The sequence below is a fragment of the Lycium barbarum genome, chromosome 7 (genome assembly GCF_019175385.1).
Source record: "Lycium barbarum isolate Lr01 chromosome 7, ASM1917538v2, whole genome shotgun sequence".
Lineage (NCBI taxonomy): Eukaryota > Viridiplantae > Streptophyta > Magnoliopsida > Solanales > Solanaceae > Lycium > Lycium barbarum.
The window spans coordinates 132,695,178-132,712,433 of NC_083343.1; the positions used below are offsets into that span (position 1 = coordinate 132,695,178).

Sequence of the window (17,256 nt, forward strand, 5' to 3'; positions counted from 1 at the left end):
TTGAATTCTTTTATGGTAGTTGGAGTAAAATAATTTGAAAAATGAGATATTTTGCTGCACATTTTTGCTCTTCAATAATCAATGGATAAATGGTTGGAAAAAGAAGAATTTGTTAGGGAGGAAAGAAAATATTCATTGGTTGCTAATATTAAAGTTTAGATAATTATTTGAAAAAGATAAAGAAACAGTAAAATCAAAAGAGTACCCCCAACATTAGATGAAGAGCCAAAAAACATGAAAAGACAACTTTGGACAAAATCATCCTCAAAATTGGTACCTACAACAGAGGCTCAATAACCACCGATAATTTTTTTCAAGATTGAGATTTCCACATGGCAAAAGCTCATTGGCTCTCAACCCTTTGTTTAGATAACAAAATGGATAAGACATACCAATGAAAGTTCACTATTTCCTTTTGCTCCTTACATACACAATATTTATTTTTAACACACACCAAACCATTCCTCTTTGCACAAGAAATCAAGTAGTAAAATTGAGTTGATCAAAATGGCTTCAATGACAATGACAACATCATTGGCTGGCGGTTCTGTCGCGGCCCTGACCAAAGTCTCGGCCGCGACAAACCGCCCTAGGGTTGTCATGGTAAAAGCAAGTTCAAAAGTGTCTGAGGCAGAAAATGTTGTAATGAGCAACAAGAATGAGACCACCAATAACAGTGGTCGAAGGGAGTTGTTCTTTGCCATGGCGGCCGCTACAGCCTGTTCGGTGGCAGGGGCCGCCATGGCTGAGGACGAGCCGAAGCGCGGCTCACCCGAGGCCAAGAAGAAGTACTATCAAGTTTGTGTTTCAAACCCAACTGCAAGAATTTGCCGTGATGCAACTTAGAGGGCAAGTGTTTAATTTGTCTTTATTCTTAATTTCTTGTACTTATGCTATGGTTTTTGTTAATGTGAAAAATGAACAAATAATTAAGACTTTGTAAAAGCTTTCTCATGCAATTCTAGTAATTCGATTTCCCTTCTACTGAATTCCTTTTTTTCCTTGTTCATATGTATATGTGTGTATATAAAGTTGACATGCCCTTGAGGCGAATTGATGCACGATTCGAAACTCGTAACAACGAAAAAATATGAAATTACTCGTAACAACGAAAAAATATGAAATTAGATACAAACTTCATTGCTAATATGCCGTTCATTAGCTCGTAGCCAACATAATTTGGCAATCCAGTCCCTAAATAGGATTAGGGACGGATTTTAATATTTAGCTACTACAGAATTTGTTCATTGATAATTCCTATATTTCTTAGTAATTTGGTTATGGGTCTGCTCGTCTTTCCATGATTATATATGTGAATTTGTTCTTGAATTTACTTTCTGGATACCATGATTATTTACAACTTTTTGGAATCAATCAATAAGAAGATCATAATTTTAAATAACGACATGTAGGGATAAATTTTTTTATGTGTTCATCAAAATTTGCCGGAATCTAGAACACCTTTTATTAAAAACTACTCAAGAAAAGACCATGTAAATACCATAACAAACCCAAGTTTAACTATTACATTAAACTAATAATGATTAATACATAAAACCATAATCATTTTTAAAAAGGAGAACAAACTATTTCAAAAATCCTCAAATGAGTAAATTTGGTTGGAATTTGGCATTGGTTTTCCTTTATTTCTCTCTGAAAATTCCATTGCTACTGAGTGATTTTTGAAACTAAGAAAACCATAGCCCATTGATTTTCCAGTTTCTTCATCTTTAATCACCTTCACAGAAACAAGCTGAAAATAAAAAGGAATAATTAATCATCAGGATTTACTCCATGTTAAATAACATAAAATTATGAAATTAGACAATTATTGTTTAAAAAAAAGAGGGGGGGGGGGGGGGTACCTTTTTGAATGTGTAGCAGCACTTATAATAAAGATAGTTCTCATCCATCCAGTCCTGCAAATTATTAATCCTAATACAACAATTTTTCTCTTCATCATATTCTGCACGTAAAATAAAATATGGAAAGAGAAAAAAAAAAGAGTCAGATAATCATAAGAAAAATTTAGGTAAATAATTTCTTTAATCTAAATAAAATAATCCCATCAATTTAAACAATAATTGCTCTATACATTTTTCTTATCTCATAGTTAATTTCTATGAAAACATTGGACAAAATTTTGGGGAATTTGCACAAATAACCTTTTTAGGTCACTATTTAGAAAGTGTCCCTCTTAGCCCTGTGAGGAAAAAAAGAAATTTTTGTCCAGCAACTTTTATTTTAGAAAAGATAATGCAGTGGGTCTGGTAAAAGATAATGAATAAAGTTGCACGGTTCGGCCTTCAAATGGGCTGGTTCTTTGTGGGGTGGTCTCTAATTGTTAGACACCTTAAATTGTTGGTTTTTAATTTTTGGCTTTCGGCTAAAAAGATGGTAAAAGATATCTTAATATTTTGGGTTCAAACTCCAGCAGAGTTCAAAAAAATTGTAAGGCAAGATTTCATATCAAACTATGTCTATTCGGGGTAAAGTTTTGCCTTTGTAGTTTTTCCAGCAGAGTCAACAACAACAAAAAAATCGCACGGCAAGGTTTCATATTAAATTATGTCTATTCGGGTTAAAATTATGCCTTAAGACATAGTTCTATAGAAATTAAGTTATCCTTAAGAGATAGTTTCTATATAGAAGTTATGTCTCAAGGCATAACTTTACCCCTTGTCTTAAGGCATAACTTTACCCCGAATACCCATGTTTGGTAGAAGGTATAAATTTATCTTGGGATAAATTTATACCTTCTACCAACAAAGTATAAAATAAAGCTTAAATTTAAAGATGGGATATCCCACCTTATCCCATTGACCTTGAAATTATTTTATCCCACCTCCTAGATGAGATAAATTTGTCCCAAAATTATAAAATTTATAATCGCGGGATAATTTAATCCGCGTACCAAACGACTAGAGACGAAATTGAGCCTAGTGAACTGGGACCTAATTTAAACAGGTGACCGCAAAAAGGTCATGCTGTGCAAATAAATCCAGTTTTTTTACTAAAAGAAAGAAAGACTAGAGGTGGAATATTATTTTTTAGCTGACTCAACACTGTACTAATTTGAGCATACGCTATGTCACAAACAACATCTAAATATTTTACGTCATCTAGAGGTTAAGTTAATCTACAATAACATGCGAATTAAAGTAGTAGTAATTAGCTTATATCCATTTAAATTGCACAATCATGAAGAAAAAAAAATACTAACGATATATAAAACTTAAATTTTTACCTAGGACTTTTGGCACATATGGGGCAAGTCGAAACATCTCAACTTTGAAACCAGTGTTGATTTTTTCCAGTACTTTAGCTTGATAATGAAGAATTTTTCTAGTAGAAGTATCCATAGCTACCAAAGTTATGTAATAAATTGCACCAGCAGTTGGTTCAAAATTGATATTTACAATTTTCAATAATTTCAATTTTGATGAATTCTCCAACTTCTCATTGTGTTTATCTACTGCAAAAATAGCAGTTTTTTTTGCTTTTTCAAAAGCTTCAGAATTTTCTCTAATTTTCCTTATACCACAAGGAATTTCCCTTCCATAATCGTTCATCACATAGAAACCCTACATATAAAAAAAAAAAATTAAAAAAATGAAAAGTTATTATTCAACAACCAATAAGTAAAATTACTATAGAAAAAAGAGAGAGAAATCATAATCCACATATATAAAGACGATAATGTACTTCTTTATATTTTTATCATTCAGAAAAACAAACGTTAGACTAGAAATTAGAATATCAATAACAACATAATGACACAATAAGCGAAGAGCTGAAATTATGATGCATCATCACATGAACGTGTTAATATGTGATTGGGAATAGATATAAAAGAAACGGTTACAAGATTCTCCATACTTTAACATTCAAGAAAACATCTAGAGCTTAGAATAACAACAAGAACAACATAAAAATTAACAAAAAGGTCTATGAATACCTAATTATTAAACTTGAAACAAAAACATTGAAGACTTAATTAATTGGAAATAAGTTAAATATTACATACCTGACTCTCAATCACATCTTCTAAATATTCTCTTCGTTCAAAAGGATAAGTTGCCATGATAATTGGTATTAAAGAAATTAAAGAGTTGTTCTTATTTGTGAAAGAAGAAGGAGAGCAATTAATTGTAGATGAAAACAAGAAAGTAATGTTACGTTTTGAGACCAAAGAACCAAATATATAACCATCAATTATACGATAAATCCTATGCTAACAAGGATAGGGAAGCAAGAAACTAATTAAGGGAAGCAAGAAACTAATTAAGTCCTATTCCTTTTGGGATTTCCATTACGTAATGTATATTATATTAAAAAAAAAAGAATCTCAAATTTACTTAAATAACCTTGTTATTAATTTAAAGACACTGCTTATGTAATATATGTATAATTATTATCATACTAAAAGTTTTTTTAGGAAGAAAGAACTAATTTAATTTGAAGTGTCCTTTTAATAAGTAAGTAAATATCTTTTTGTCAAAGAAAAATCTAAATGATTTATTGAATAATCAATTAGTGACATAAAAATATAGTAGTTATTTACATCTTTCCATAGTTCTTCTTCGTGCCCCATGCCCTGCTACTAAAGAATATTGATTGATGTCCATTTCTTGGATCATGCTGGTGTACAATAATTATCTTTTTTGAATTGTTTTCGTTAATTATTGTAATCAGTTGACATCTTCAATATAGAAAAAACGGTTAATAACACTTTATTCTCTTAATTATTACTAAATCCTAACTTTGATTCTGCTGATGTATGATTAATCACATGTCTAGAGCAAGGGCCCGTTTGGCCATGGATTGTTTTTACTTTTTTTTCCGGAACATTATTTCAGCAAACTGTTTGGACATAGAATTGTTACAATTTTTCAGAATTTGAAAACTCCAAGAAAGTGTTTTCACAATTTTCATGCCAAATCACTCACAAAAATTCAAAAACAACTCCAATTTGCATTCATATCAAAACACAACTTCAATTTTCAAATACCATTTTCAACTTAAAAATATACTTTTTTTTCTTCTTTAAATTTTACAATTTTTAGATAACCAACATATTGTATTAATCACCAAAGTGTCAAAGTTACAAAACTATAGCCAAGCTAAGACACAGCTTGCTATTCTCAAATCATAAGACAACTAAGACCACAAAAAGAAAGACTCAACTAATATATAAGTTGGTGAACAGAATCACCAAAGGATGTGATGTAGAGAACGGGGTTGTTCCTCCCTTAATTAGAGGTCTTGGGTTCGAGCTCTTGGTACGAAAAAATTCTTGAGCGCTATTTCCCGAATGGGGCACTATGCGGTGCGAATCAGGATATAATCGGACTCTAATGCGGATACTGAACACCGGGTGGGGAAAAAAAAGAAGTTGGTGAACAGTTTGTAATCCCCTTAGCCAGCTCGAGCATTACAAATGTAGACAATCTTTCTTGGCAATGGCATCTTACCTCCTGTTTACCTTCTCAAATACTCTTTGACTTCTCTCTATCCAAATAGCATACACAAACTCAACATAAACCATCCTAAATATCTGAGCATATTGAGATTTTTCTTTAGAGCAGCTTATAATTGAGGTGTTGATCCCAACAGGTATATTAGTGATGTTGCTTCTGTAACTATTGTATAAGTCTTGTCAATACCTGTTGTGTATAAATACAGTTCACACATAGATGATCTCTAGACTCATGATGACTGGCAATATGCAAACGCCCACTAAGAGGAGGTTGAGACATTTTTTGTCCTTCAATTATTGATAAATTTTAATTTTAGTCTTTGTAATATATTACTAATCACGTGTAACTTTCGGTTACTTGAAATGTGCATTTTTATCCGGTTGCCCATGAATATGCATAAATTTTTAGAATTATTAATAGTTCCACCATTTAATTATCTATATGTTATGTTAAACTTGTACTAATATTTTATATTTGAGGGTAATCTACTTCTAAAAATAGTCTAAATATAACATATTTCATACATAAGGGACCAAAAATACACAATTTGATTAACTGAAGGTCAGATGCGTTGAGTCATACATCACAAGGTCCAAAATCAAAATTGACGAATAACTAAAAACCAAAAATACTATTCTCCCAAACTTTTTTTTTGACATTTAAAGGCATATATATATTGACGACATGTCATACTTTGATTGTTTAATTATATATTGGAATTGTGTTTTGGTTAGTTTTTCAAGTTTAAAAAATTGGTCAAATCTTGTAGTGATTTTTTCCCCACTTACAATTTTTTTAATTTATCTTCAAGTGAAATACATGTCTAAACATAACTTCAACTCTCTAATACTATATTTCAACTTCAACTTGAAAAACACTTTTTTGTTTCAAATTTCAATCAAATATATGTCCAAATGCCTACTTATTTTGTTCTTTTATACTATTTCAATTGCCGTGAAGGTTGCTAACCCTATTTTTGTTACTGTCACAACTCCACAATTGAAAAAGAGAAATGTTCACGCAATTGTCTCATTCGTTTCATTTTTAGTTCATTCATTCTTTTGTCATTAGCAAATCATCTTATATTTGTCATTTTTATTAACGAAACTCCAAAGCGAATTGAGTCGAGACAATATATCCAAATTCCTCGAAAAAAATATTCAGTTTTAACCCTTAACGTTTATTATGATTTAATGTTGGAGTTAGGGATCAAGAGAGCGAAAAAAAAAAAATCCTAACAAAAATAGAAGACAGACTAAGGGTTCCCCAGTCAAAATTTTTGAAAAATATTTTTCTTTGGGAAATAAGTTCCTGGAAATAAGAAAAATGACTTCGCTAATGAATGTTGACAAAAGAAGTTGCTCAAATGATATGATTGTCTCCTCCCAACCCTCGAACACACCTCATGTTCACCTCCATCCCACCCTACTCACTCCGACCACCCACCCAACCCCCGTCCACCAGACCTACGGGAAAAATAGTGGGAAATTTTTTGCAATGGACGAAACCCTGATGGAGCAATATCGTGCGGAGGTAGAAGGCCACACCCGCACCACCCACCCCGCTGTCTAGTTATATACAAATATTTTTAAGATAATATTTTTATTTACGTACTAAATTCAAGAAAATAAATAGGAAATCCCACTTATTTTTCTAGAAATCATAACACATTATCGTTCATACATAACACACTCAAAAAGTAAAATTACTCAATTTTTTCGACCATTTTCCCATCGAAAATATAAATAGTAAAAAAAAAAAAAACAATTGTTAAAATACCCACCAATGAACGCCAAGCTCCATTTCCAATTTTAGAAAGAAAAACTCTCCTCACACTAAGAGCTCTTATTAGTTCTTCATCAACACATACAATTTGCAGTAAATTGAAACCAATGGTGATTTAGATATATTATAATACATAGAGAGGGCTATAGTGTTTTCCAATTACGTATTTTGGTGAAAAAAAAAAAAAAAAAAAAGAAGAAGATGGAAATTCAATTGCAATTAATCTTGTTAATATTCTTATGTCTATCTTCAATCAACAGATCTATATCTCTTCCCTCCATAGATAATCTCGGAATTGCCCCTCAAGGTTCTTATTAATTCATTATTTCAATTTTTTCCATAAACAATGAGATTTATTCTTGCTATTTAATGGAATTACAAATGACCCATTTCTTGATTTCAAATTTTTAATGGGATTTTTGACGACCCATTTCGTGATTTCAAATTTTTTAGTAGAGATAATGTTTGATTTTGCTATTTTGATGGAATTAAAGATGACCCATTTTTCTGATTTCATTAATATTGAGTGCAAATGATCATTAAGTTTTTGCTATTTAAGTGCAGATGTGGATTATTACAAGGGTTTATCATTGGGTGCTATAAAATGCAAAGATGGGTCAAAGAAATTCACTAAAGATCAGCTCAATGATGATTTTTGTGACTGCCTTGATGGGTCTGATGAACCAGGTAAAGTTGCTGCCATGTGACCATTAGGGTTTGAGCCATGAAAACAACCTCTTATTGAAATGCAGGGGAACGTCGCGTACAATAGACAGTGTGGTCTGGTCCTTCCTTGGACCTTGCGCATAGTGGGAGCTTAGTGCACCAGGCTGCCCTTTTTAACTGTGTAACAACTAGAGAGACACTTTAGTTTGTTTATTTTAGCTTTGTAAAGTGCTCATCATGTGGGCAGAGGCGGAGCTAGGATTTCAACTATATGGGTTCGGGATTTTAGAACGACAACTTCAAGTGCTAATACAGTCAAACCTCTGTATAATAGAGTCGTTTGTTCTGATATTTTCTGGCCGCTATAACGAAATGCTGTTAGAGAGAACATATAATATATAACATAATATGAAATACCGTTTCCACAGAAAACATGGGTGTTGTAGTGAACTGTTGTTATAGAGGATTAAAAAAAAAAGAGTGTTGTTATAGGGGATAACTGTTATAGAGAGGTCTGACTGTAACTAGGTTTTAAATTTGATATCTGTACATTCTTATCAAAAATACATTGTTTGAGCAAAAGTTATTGGGTTCGACCGAACTCGTTGTGAGCTTCTACCTCCGCCCCTGCATGTGCGAGCCTGATTTTTTATTAGTCCAAGCATGTGAAAATATTTTGTTCGTAGTGGTGCTGAGACTTGAACCATTAGGAAGATATGTTGCGTGGACTCTCCAAGAATGTTCTGCACCCGGGTCAGATCCGATAAAAATGCACTACATTTGGAGGATCTGAGACGCACCCGACAACATTTTTGGAAAGTCCGGGCAACATAGCTAGGAAGTAGGATCTTTGCATGCTCTGAAATCAAAATGAATTGTATGAACCATATGTAGAAACGGACAATTTCATTTATTTATTTTTGGTCAGCAACACCATAGTTGGGTTTGACTATATGAATCCTTTATATACATTTGACCCTATTGGGCTCATTTCATTCAAATACTACATTATTTGTAACAACAAGAAGAAGATACCAGTGAAATCCCACACAGTGTGGTCTGGGGAGGGTAGAGTGTACGCAGACCTTACCCCTACCTTGGGAGGTAGAGAGGCTGTTTCTGGAAATACTAAATTATTTGCGGTGCATTCAGGGGCAAAAGTATGTTAGAATTTCATTTTGGATCGAACAGTTTTTGCCTTTCTTTTATGGCTATAATTTTAATGTATGTATGTCTTTGAAAGTTGTTTGTGCTTGGTCATTGGTGTGCAGGAACTTCGGCATGCCCCAGTGGGAAGTTTTATTGCAAAAATGCAGGACATGTTCCTCTTTCCATATACTCATCTAGGGTTAATGATGGCATTTGCGGTATGAAGCATTCTTTCTTGCCTTTCTGTATAGCATTGATAGCATCTTTTTCTACATGCAGTGCTCAGTGTGATCTGAAATAGTGCATCTTTGGTAACTAAAATGATATATGAAGGTCGATTAATACAGAAGTGCTTATAAAAAAGAAGAGCAAAAAACTTTTGCACAGCATCTATCATTCCGGTTCTTGAAGAATTCATTCAGTATAGGATATTACTTCTTGGATAAATAGCCATTGTAGAATGATTTTCATTGCCTTTGGACTATCTTTGACAGTCTTTTCTTGTCGATAAAATCATATTGATGTATATCTGATGTTTCTTAATATTGTTGGTTTAGTTTAATCTCCTATTAACTTTCTTAATGGCACAAATGAGCAGATTGTTGCGACGGGAGTGATGAGTATGATGGTAAAGTTAAGTGCCCAAATACATGTTGGGAGGTCGGCAGAGTAGCTAGAGATAAATTGAAGAAAAAGATTGCAACGTTTCAGGAAGGTATAACTCTAAGGAAGAAGGAGATTGAAGAATCTAAACTTGCAATAGCAAAAGAGGAAGCTGAACTCTCTAAGCTGAAAAATGAGGAGAAGATACTTAAAGAGAAGGTTGAACAGCTTAAGGGTAAGTTCTCTTCCCCCCAAAGTAAGACTGTACATGAGAGGATTATCATCCCAATTTGATCAACAGCGGGGCCGCTTTGCATATCTCTTGAGAAATTGTTCCTGCTGATATCAGTATCTTCTATGTTATGGTACAAATGAAACAAGCATAAGTAGAAAAGAGAATGGACCTCATTTCCTACATTACGTCATTTTTATTCATGACACTCTTAACTTGGAGAATCAAAACATAGTTGCATTTTACGAGTTTTTTTAGGAATCCATGCTAAAAGAATTGCCTCCATATTGCCAGCCTAGCAAAGAAACACACCTTCTTTGGTGCTTCAGGAATCCACAGAAAGAATAAGCAACGTCATTATCTCCCCTTGTCAAACTCTCTAATAGATAATAGCACGATCTTACTATGAAGAAAGCATTTCTCGTTCCAGCCTCTTTCAATAGTATCTGCACGTTATTGAGATCTTTTCCCTGTATAAAAGCTCAAGCAGGTTTTGAAGGTATACCATCTCCCAATCTTGCAATTTTTCCTGAATATGAAGTCCTATACAACTCACACTCTCTGCTCCATGTAGAATGAATAACCGGTTCCCTTTGCTGGGAAGATATCCTAAATATAGCAGAAATGCATAACCCAAGAGGTTGTCTCCATTTGTTTCCAAGAACTTACTCTGATATCTATATAGTACCTCTCCACAAGGCTACTCCACCACATAAAAAGCAGATTGTATCGCGATTGATTTTGACCATCTAGAGCAATTTTAGAAATGACTAGAACTGTTTGTTATACATATCTTACTCGTTAATTTATAGGGAAATTTCTGAGTATATACCTAAAAGTTCCCTGATCTAAGACCTTGTAGAAAGTAGAAGGGTGTTATCACGTTCAATAATGTTTTTCACCTATGCCAAGTATAGCAGCCTTCAAGACTAATTATTGATATTCTTGTCACTTTTCTGGTTGTTGATTTTCTACGACTACGAGTGACATGAGAAAAGTCCAATTGTTTGTATACTTTTTGAGATTTCATGCACAAATATCTGTCTCTCCTAGCAAGTTGATAGCTCTTAAGCAATTCAACAATTTGCTCTAGTAATTTCTTATAAGTTTTTTTTTTTTCTCTTGATCTAGAGAAAAAAGAACAAATTGAGAAGGCTGAGGAGGAAGAACGGTTAAAAAGAGAAAAGGAAGAGAAGGAGCGAAAGGAAGCTGATGATGCTAAGCTAGAGGCAAACAAAGCTGAGGAGAAAACTGAAGTTCAAGAAGAAGCTGTGAAGAGTGACATCCACGATAAGATTGGCCTCCTGGAAGACTCTCCTTCCGTAAAGGTTAATTATTTTATCTGTATACATTATTAGATGATGTTAAACACATAAAAGTAGGCAAGGATATCAGAATATCTTATGAAAGTAGATAGTGGAACTTGGAAAAGGAGTTCTGGTCTGCTGACTTAATTTTTTTTTTCCTCACATGTTTTAGGCATTTGATTCTCTACATCTGTATTGCATTCTAAATCGACCATTGTTTTTGGACTTTTTAGATGTTCAATCTATCAAAACATCTCTACGATTTTAGATAGTAATTTTTTTTTCATGGGTATAAAACTTGGTATCTTTACTTGATTCTTCCTCAGAAATGTTTATCAGAAGGAGGGTTGTTACAAATTTTCCCCATGCTTAAAAAAAGGAGTAGAAAAATTGATAGAGAGAAAATGCTGCATCTACAAAATTACTATAAAAGAAGAAATACAATTGTTAACAGTAGGAGGATTTTACAGTTATATTTCATGGTTCCAGCCTGCGCAGTTAGCTCTTTAATTATGGGCATTAGATGCCTAATAAGGAAGGGAAGATGTGAATAGAAGCCTTGTGTCAACCATAACAAGACTAGATATTGCAAATATTTAGCTTATTGGGAAACCTTTTGTGATAATTTCCACCATGTTCTGGAGTCTTTATAAGGGAAAATGATCTGAATACGTACGACATGAGGGAAATTAGATGTTCGTATTCCAACTATGTATATTCATGCTGTAAAGTCTCTTGTATGTTTTTTTTTTTTTTTGGGTCAAAAAGAAAAAATCTCCTGTATGCATTTTTGTTGCTTGATCTAGTACTTATGTTATATATTTATATCAGGATGTGGTAGAAGGCCATGACAAAGCTGTGGATGAAGAACACCATGGTGGCCATTCCGTGAACGAGGAGTTCCCTGTTGATGAGGTAGAGCAGGTGCCTGAGGATTCTTCACAGGTTTGTTGTCTTTGAGAAGCCCAAGTTCCTTCACATGTGATACTTTAAAAAGTATTTGGTTTATCATGATTAACTAGAATCTCATTTTGTATAGCATCCTGAAATAAAAGAGGAGTTGTCCACCAACAGTGATAAAGCTGATGTTAGTAGCAGAAATGAGGTACAATTATTGATTTAAAACTACCACTTTTGCTCTATCTCTATCTTCTTTGGCTATGTTCTGAGCTACGTACTTATTATTCAATTGGTTTGACCTAATTTCTTTTAATGTAATATGAATCTTTGCTTCTGCAAAGTTGCTCCAGAAGCAGTGTACTTCTTTTTTGTTTTTCAATAAAGTAATGAGCTATAACTAGAGCAGTGTAATTTTTTTTGATGAAAACTAGAGCAGTGTAATTTAATATGCTAGTATGTGATGAAGTACTAGGAAAAGGTGGTATTTGAATGAAATCGTGGTGCCACAGCATGAAAGCCATTCTTTTAGTGTGGCTTCCTAATAGCTTGTTTTCTTTTAGTGTGGGTTCCTAAATAACTTGCTTACATGCAAAAAGGATTTTGATTCTCCGAGTTAGGAGTTTCATGCATAATATGAGGAAATGTTGAAAATGATGTCTGTTCTCTTTTCTGTTTATGCTTGTTTTATTTGTACCATCACATGTAATAGATAGATATCAGGAAAAACTATTTCCCAGAGATATGCAAAGCCCCGTTCTGAAGTATGGCTGGAGTCGATGTTTTCTTGTGTATTTTTAACAGTATCACCTTGATACTGTTTCCTTTAATAAAAATGACTAATAAAAAAAAAAAGAAGTATGGCTGGAGTAGATCAAGTTGGAATTATAAACTCTATCATGTCAAATCTTTCAAATTCTTATTTCTGGGAAAACACTGCACTTAGTTTCACAATAGTACTTTTACTATTACCTAAAGCAAGAATTACTACCATTAACAAGCTTTCAGCAGTTCGTGAACATTTAATAAGTACTTAGCTTAAAGTCCCTATCCAAAGGCACATTACTTTGGAACAGGGCACATTTTGTTTGGGATGAGATAGATCTGTCATTGTATGATATATATATATATATTGCGGTTTTATCATTCCTCAACTCATTTTCTGTAATTTCTATGATGAAATATGGTTATTACATTCATTTCTCTAATAATTGAACTTCAACTTTCCAGTTTTTAGCTATGCTCAAAGCTAGGTAGTTCAAGTCTTCATGAGCATATGATCTTCAATGCAAGTGGAAAAATATTTAAGCTCAATCAGAGTAGCATGAGGAGGTTAAAAAGGTGTCCTCCTTAGGCACCTGGACCAGAAGTAAAATTTCTAGTGTATTTCAATAGTTTTTGTACGTTTAAAAAGAAAGATCTTGAGATCCAAGTCCCATCTAATTTGCTTTGGTTTTTGTTTGGTTGGGGGGGGGGGGGGGGGGGGGAAGGGGGTGGTTGCAGTGGTAGTGAGGTGCGAAATTGAATTGAATTCTGTGAGTTGCTTAATGTTCAGGATTGGTGTCGTCTTTGGAAATGTTGCTTTCAGGAAATACAAATGCTCCTAGAACTTTTATACGAGATCTTTTTTCCTGATCATGCTTGATTGTGGTTATATGTTGTCACTTCATGTGCACAGGGCTAAAAAGCATATGGAACTTGTCACTATTGGACACATAGCACTCTCCTGTTTAATGAATTGATTTTCCCGTAGCTTTGGAGTAATTGCTTGTACTGAATCATAGTGCATTAGGAGCGGCCTAATTTCGGTGCTCCTATGCTTTGTCTACTAAATGGCATGGGAATAAGTGGTCCCAGATTTTGTTCAACGATGTTAACAACCTTAATCTTGTGACTCATTTTTATGTTTTTTAGGAGAAAGATGCTACTGAAAATACAGAGTCACTGTCAAAGGAAGAGTTAGGTCGTGTTATTGGTTCTCGTTGGTTAGGAAAAAAGAGCGAACAGGAAACTGAGTCAGTTGGTGCTGGTACAGATAGCAACCATGATAACCATGATGATGTGCTATCTGATACCAATGAAGAGGAGTATAACGGATATGATTCTGATGTTGATGACCGCAAGTATGATGATGATGATGAACACAAGTATGACGATGATGACAGTGAGGACCAAGTTGAAGATTTTGTTGGAGAGGATCATGATTCAAGTTCTTCACATAAGTCTGACTCTGATGATGATTCTGATTTTGCAGGTATGCAGGAAAATAATTCTATATTGCATTTGATGACTAGAGCTAGTACTATTTAATTTGTTATATTTTAATTATCCAGCTACTACAACTACAAGGAATCCTTCGTGGACGGAGAAGATACAAAAAACTGTAAAGAGAATTTTTCGGGCTGTCAATTTGTTCCAAACTCCGGTGAACATTTCTGGTAGTAATTGAGGTTTCATCCAATTTTCTGTTCTTTATTTCTAATGAGAAGAAAAAAATAAAAGGTCTGATGAGAAGGAAAATGATGGATGATGTTTCATTTTTACTCCCATAGATGCTGACAGCATACGCAAAGAGTACGATGAGGCAAGTGCTAAGTTGACAAAAATCGAATCAAGGCTATCTAGCTTGAAGCAAAAGTTGAAACAAGATTTTGGTATAGAAATTTATGTGTTTGCGTTTATCAGTTTTCTTCTATAACTTACCTTCTCTAAGAAGGCGAATGATCTTGCAATGCTGAACTGCTTGTTCTATTGCAGGACCGGAGAAGGAATTCTATTCATTCCATGGTCAATGTTTCGAGAGCAAGGAGAACAAGTGATGAATCTTCCTTTGTCTTGTTATCCTAAGTTTTAGTTAATGTTATGCTTTAGCAGACACTAACAAACGTTTTTACTTCAGGTATACATACAAGATTTGCCCTTTCAAACAAGCTACCCAAGTTGAGGGCTACAGTACAACTCGGTTGGGGTAGGTTCTTTAGCATCTTAAGCATATGCATTATCTGAGTCCTTTTTTGAGATTTTTCTTTTAGAATGTATGCATTGTCTGAGTCCTTCTACACAGTAAATTATTGTTGATTGTCTCTGAAGTAGTAGGCAATCATGACTGGTACTGCAAATACCCTGTCACAATTCAGAGCTTCTGCACTTTGTTTTCCTCTCTTTAGTATTAAATATTCATGGCAGATCTATCGTGGAAATGATAAAACAGGTTGATGACTAGCCAATCTTATTTTTAGTAGGTAAGTCGTAAGAGACAGCTTTACATAAAGCTGGTCTAGTGAAGCACAATTTCTATGATAAGCCCCCAGGGTTTTGATCTAGTGGTAAGAGCACAACACGTGATGTGTTGGGTTAGGTGCATGTTGCGGATTCGAATCCTGGATAAGGGTAGGGAGTTTTGGTCTAGTGGTAGGTTAGGTGCATGTGAATGGGTTCGAATCCGCTACGAACAAAAGCCTGGTATTTAAGTGAATAAAGGGTGGGTTGTGGTTGGGGGAGGGGGGGGGGGGGTGATATCCATCGAGTTTAGAACAATGTGCCACTGGCCTCGGGGATTTCTCGGTCATAAAAATAAAAAGACGGCTTTACATAGTTCTAGGTTTGACGTGTAAAATTATGATCTGGACTCCTCTTCGAGATCTTTATTTTTCTACCTTAATGTTATGAGTTCATAACTCATTATACTTTTTTTTTTTTTTCACATGTGTCATCTATAGGAACTGGGATAAATTTGAGGATTCCTACAGAACCATGCAATTTACAAGTGGTGACCATTGCTGGAATGGGCCAGATAGAAGTTTAAAGGTGAGGATATCTGAGTAATTTGATTGTCTTTTTATCTACAACATTCACTAACAGGGGCGTATGTAGCCTTAAAGATGGGGGTTCAATTGGACCCCTAATTTTTGACGCGGAGCATAAATTTATGTGTAAAAATTTATTAAAATTATAATAAATAGTAGATATGAACCCATAACTTTTAAAATACAACGGATTCAAATAAAAATCTTAAAAAATTGAACCCCTAAAGTTTAAATCTTGGATCCGCTTCTGTTCACTAAGCATTCTTCTTAGTTTTCCTCTTTGACCTCTACATTGTTTTTGATTTGTTCAGGTCAAATTAAGGTGTGGTTTGAAAAATGAGCTAACTGATATAGATGAACCGAGCCGCTGCGAGTAAGCATTTATCTGTGTTTGTGTACACAAAAGTTTGCATGCTTTATGTGTTAAGTGAATTTTTTTGTACTTTAATCTGACATGTAGTTTGATGTGGCAGATATTTAGCCTTTTTGTCTACACCGGCACTTTGTCTTGAAGAAAAGCTGAAGGTACTTTCGCAACCCTTATATTGGCCCCCACCCCAGCACACCCCCTACGAAGCTTTGTTCTAATACTTCTATCAGAAATATATCTTATCCTCTTATGACATTAACTAATATTGATGAAATAAATTTATGTTATAGGAACTACAAAATAAACTAGAGATGATGAATAGTGAGCAACCACAAGGTCATGATGAACTATGATCCCTCCAGTTCGGCTGCTTGGGAATGGCACCATTGGCCTCATGGGACGCAAAAACGGGCAAAGTTGATCCATTGACGTATTTCCTCAAGAAGAGTATTAACTATATATGAAGTCGTACCTCTTTATATTTTTGCTCCGGAACTCCTGATGTAGTTGCCAATTTTCTTAAGATTTGAACATTGCTTCCTACAAGAATATCGAAGATGGATGGCTTGGAGGCTTTTTGAAGATTTCTTGAATGAGTGAAGCCAATATTAGGACACAATTATCCATTTTAAGGACTTATATTTTCGACTTCATTTGGAATACTATGTTACTTGGTTTAGGAACATTGATGATCCATTGAGGCCATAGTTGGTGCTCAGATTTTAGAAATGAGAACGATAGCATACGGAATTATGGATTTTGTAATCAGGAAATTTATCATAGTTGTACCAATTGTTGTTTTACTTCATTGTCTCTTCTTTTTCTTTAGTTCTTTAATGGTAGCTGAAACTTTGTGGAGGAATTTTCTTCTTAAGATTTTCGTTTTTATCTGATCTAAGACACTTTCTATGAGTTTGGAAATAAGCATTCATCAATAAGAGTAAGTGCTTTACAGGCACAA

The 17,256-nt window shown here is 34.1% G+C and overlaps 3 protein-coding genes across 4 annotated transcripts; 2 read left to right on the plus strand and 1 right to left on the minus strand.

Moving 5' to 3' along the window:
- Positions 1-435: 435 nt before the first annotated feature.
- Positions 436-989, plus strand: LOC132604543 (photosystem II 5 kDa protein, chloroplastic-like). Its single transcript, XM_060318091.1, has one exon. It carries the CDS (start codon positions 508-510, stop codon positions 844-846), a length of 339 nt encoding a protein of 112 aa, XP_060174074.1. The 5' UTR covers positions 436-507; the 3' UTR covers positions 847-989.
- Positions 739-4,318, minus strand: LOC132604541 (uncharacterized). Its single transcript, XM_060318090.1, has 4 exons — positions 4,028-4,318; positions 3,248-3,584; positions 1,866-1,966; positions 739-1,753 (listed from the first exon to the last, which is right to left on the minus strand). The coding sequence occupies exons 1-4, from the start codon at positions 4,082-4,084 to the stop codon at positions 1,592-1,594; spliced, it is 657 nt and encodes a 218-aa protein (XP_060174073.1). The 5' UTR covers positions 4,085-4,318; the 3' UTR covers positions 739-1,591.
- A 2,921-nt stretch (positions 4,319-7,239) lies between these two features.
- On the plus strand, positions 7,240-17,098 carry LOC132604544 (glucosidase 2 subunit beta). 2 transcript variants are annotated; one of them, XM_060318093.1, is made up of 16 exons: positions 7,240-7,572; positions 7,830-7,952; positions 9,203-9,298; positions 9,679-9,918; positions 11,047-11,225; positions 12,054-12,167; positions 12,262-12,327; positions 14,034-14,373; positions 14,453-14,557; positions 14,672-14,773; positions 14,877-14,934; positions 15,019-15,087; positions 15,839-15,926; positions 16,237-16,298; positions 16,399-16,450; positions 16,586-17,098. In XM_060318093.1, exons 1-16 carry the CDS (start codon positions 7,467-7,469, stop codon positions 16,646-16,648), a joined length of 1,863 nt encoding a protein of 620 aa, XP_060174076.1. In that variant the 5' UTR covers positions 7,240-7,466; the 3' UTR covers positions 16,649-17,098. The 2 variants fall into 2 exon arrangements, with proteins under 2 accessions (XP_060174076.1, XP_060174075.1); XM_060318092.1 differs by having other exon boundaries at positions 7,241-7,572; positions 11,047-11,243.
- Positions 17,099-17,256: the final 158 nt, after the last annotated feature.

Excerpts from the sequence above, each read along its gene's own strand:
- LOC132604543 (XM_060318091.1), top strand. The coding sequence starts at position 508 with ATGGCTTCAATGACAATGACAACATCATTGGCTGGCGGTTCTGTCGCG.
- LOC132604541 (XM_060318090.1), bottom strand. The coding sequence starts at position 4,084 with ATGGCAACTTATCCTTTTGAACGAAGAGAATATTTAGAAGATGTGATT. Across the intron at positions 1,967-3,247 it reads ATATGTGCCAAAAGTCCTAG|AATATGATGAAGAGAAAAAT; the intron begins GTAAAAATTTAA and ends TTTTACGTGCAG. Across the intron at positions 1,754-1,865 it reads GCTGCTACACATTCAAAAAG|CTTGTTTCTGTGAAGGTGAT; the intron begins GTACCCCCCCCC and ends TTTTATTTTCAG.
- LOC132604544 (XM_060318092.1), top strand. The coding sequence starts at position 7,467 with ATGGAAATTCAATTGCAATTAATCTTGTTAATATTCTTATGTCTATCT. Across the intron at positions 9,919-11,046 it reads GAAGGTTGAACAGCTTAAGG|AGAAAAAAGAACAAATTGAG; the intron begins GTAAGTTCTCTT and ends CTCTTGATCTAG. Across the intron at positions 14,374-14,452 it reads TGATGATTCTGATTTTGCAG|CTACTACAACTACAAGGAAT; the intron begins GTATGCAGGAAA and ends TTAATTATCCAG.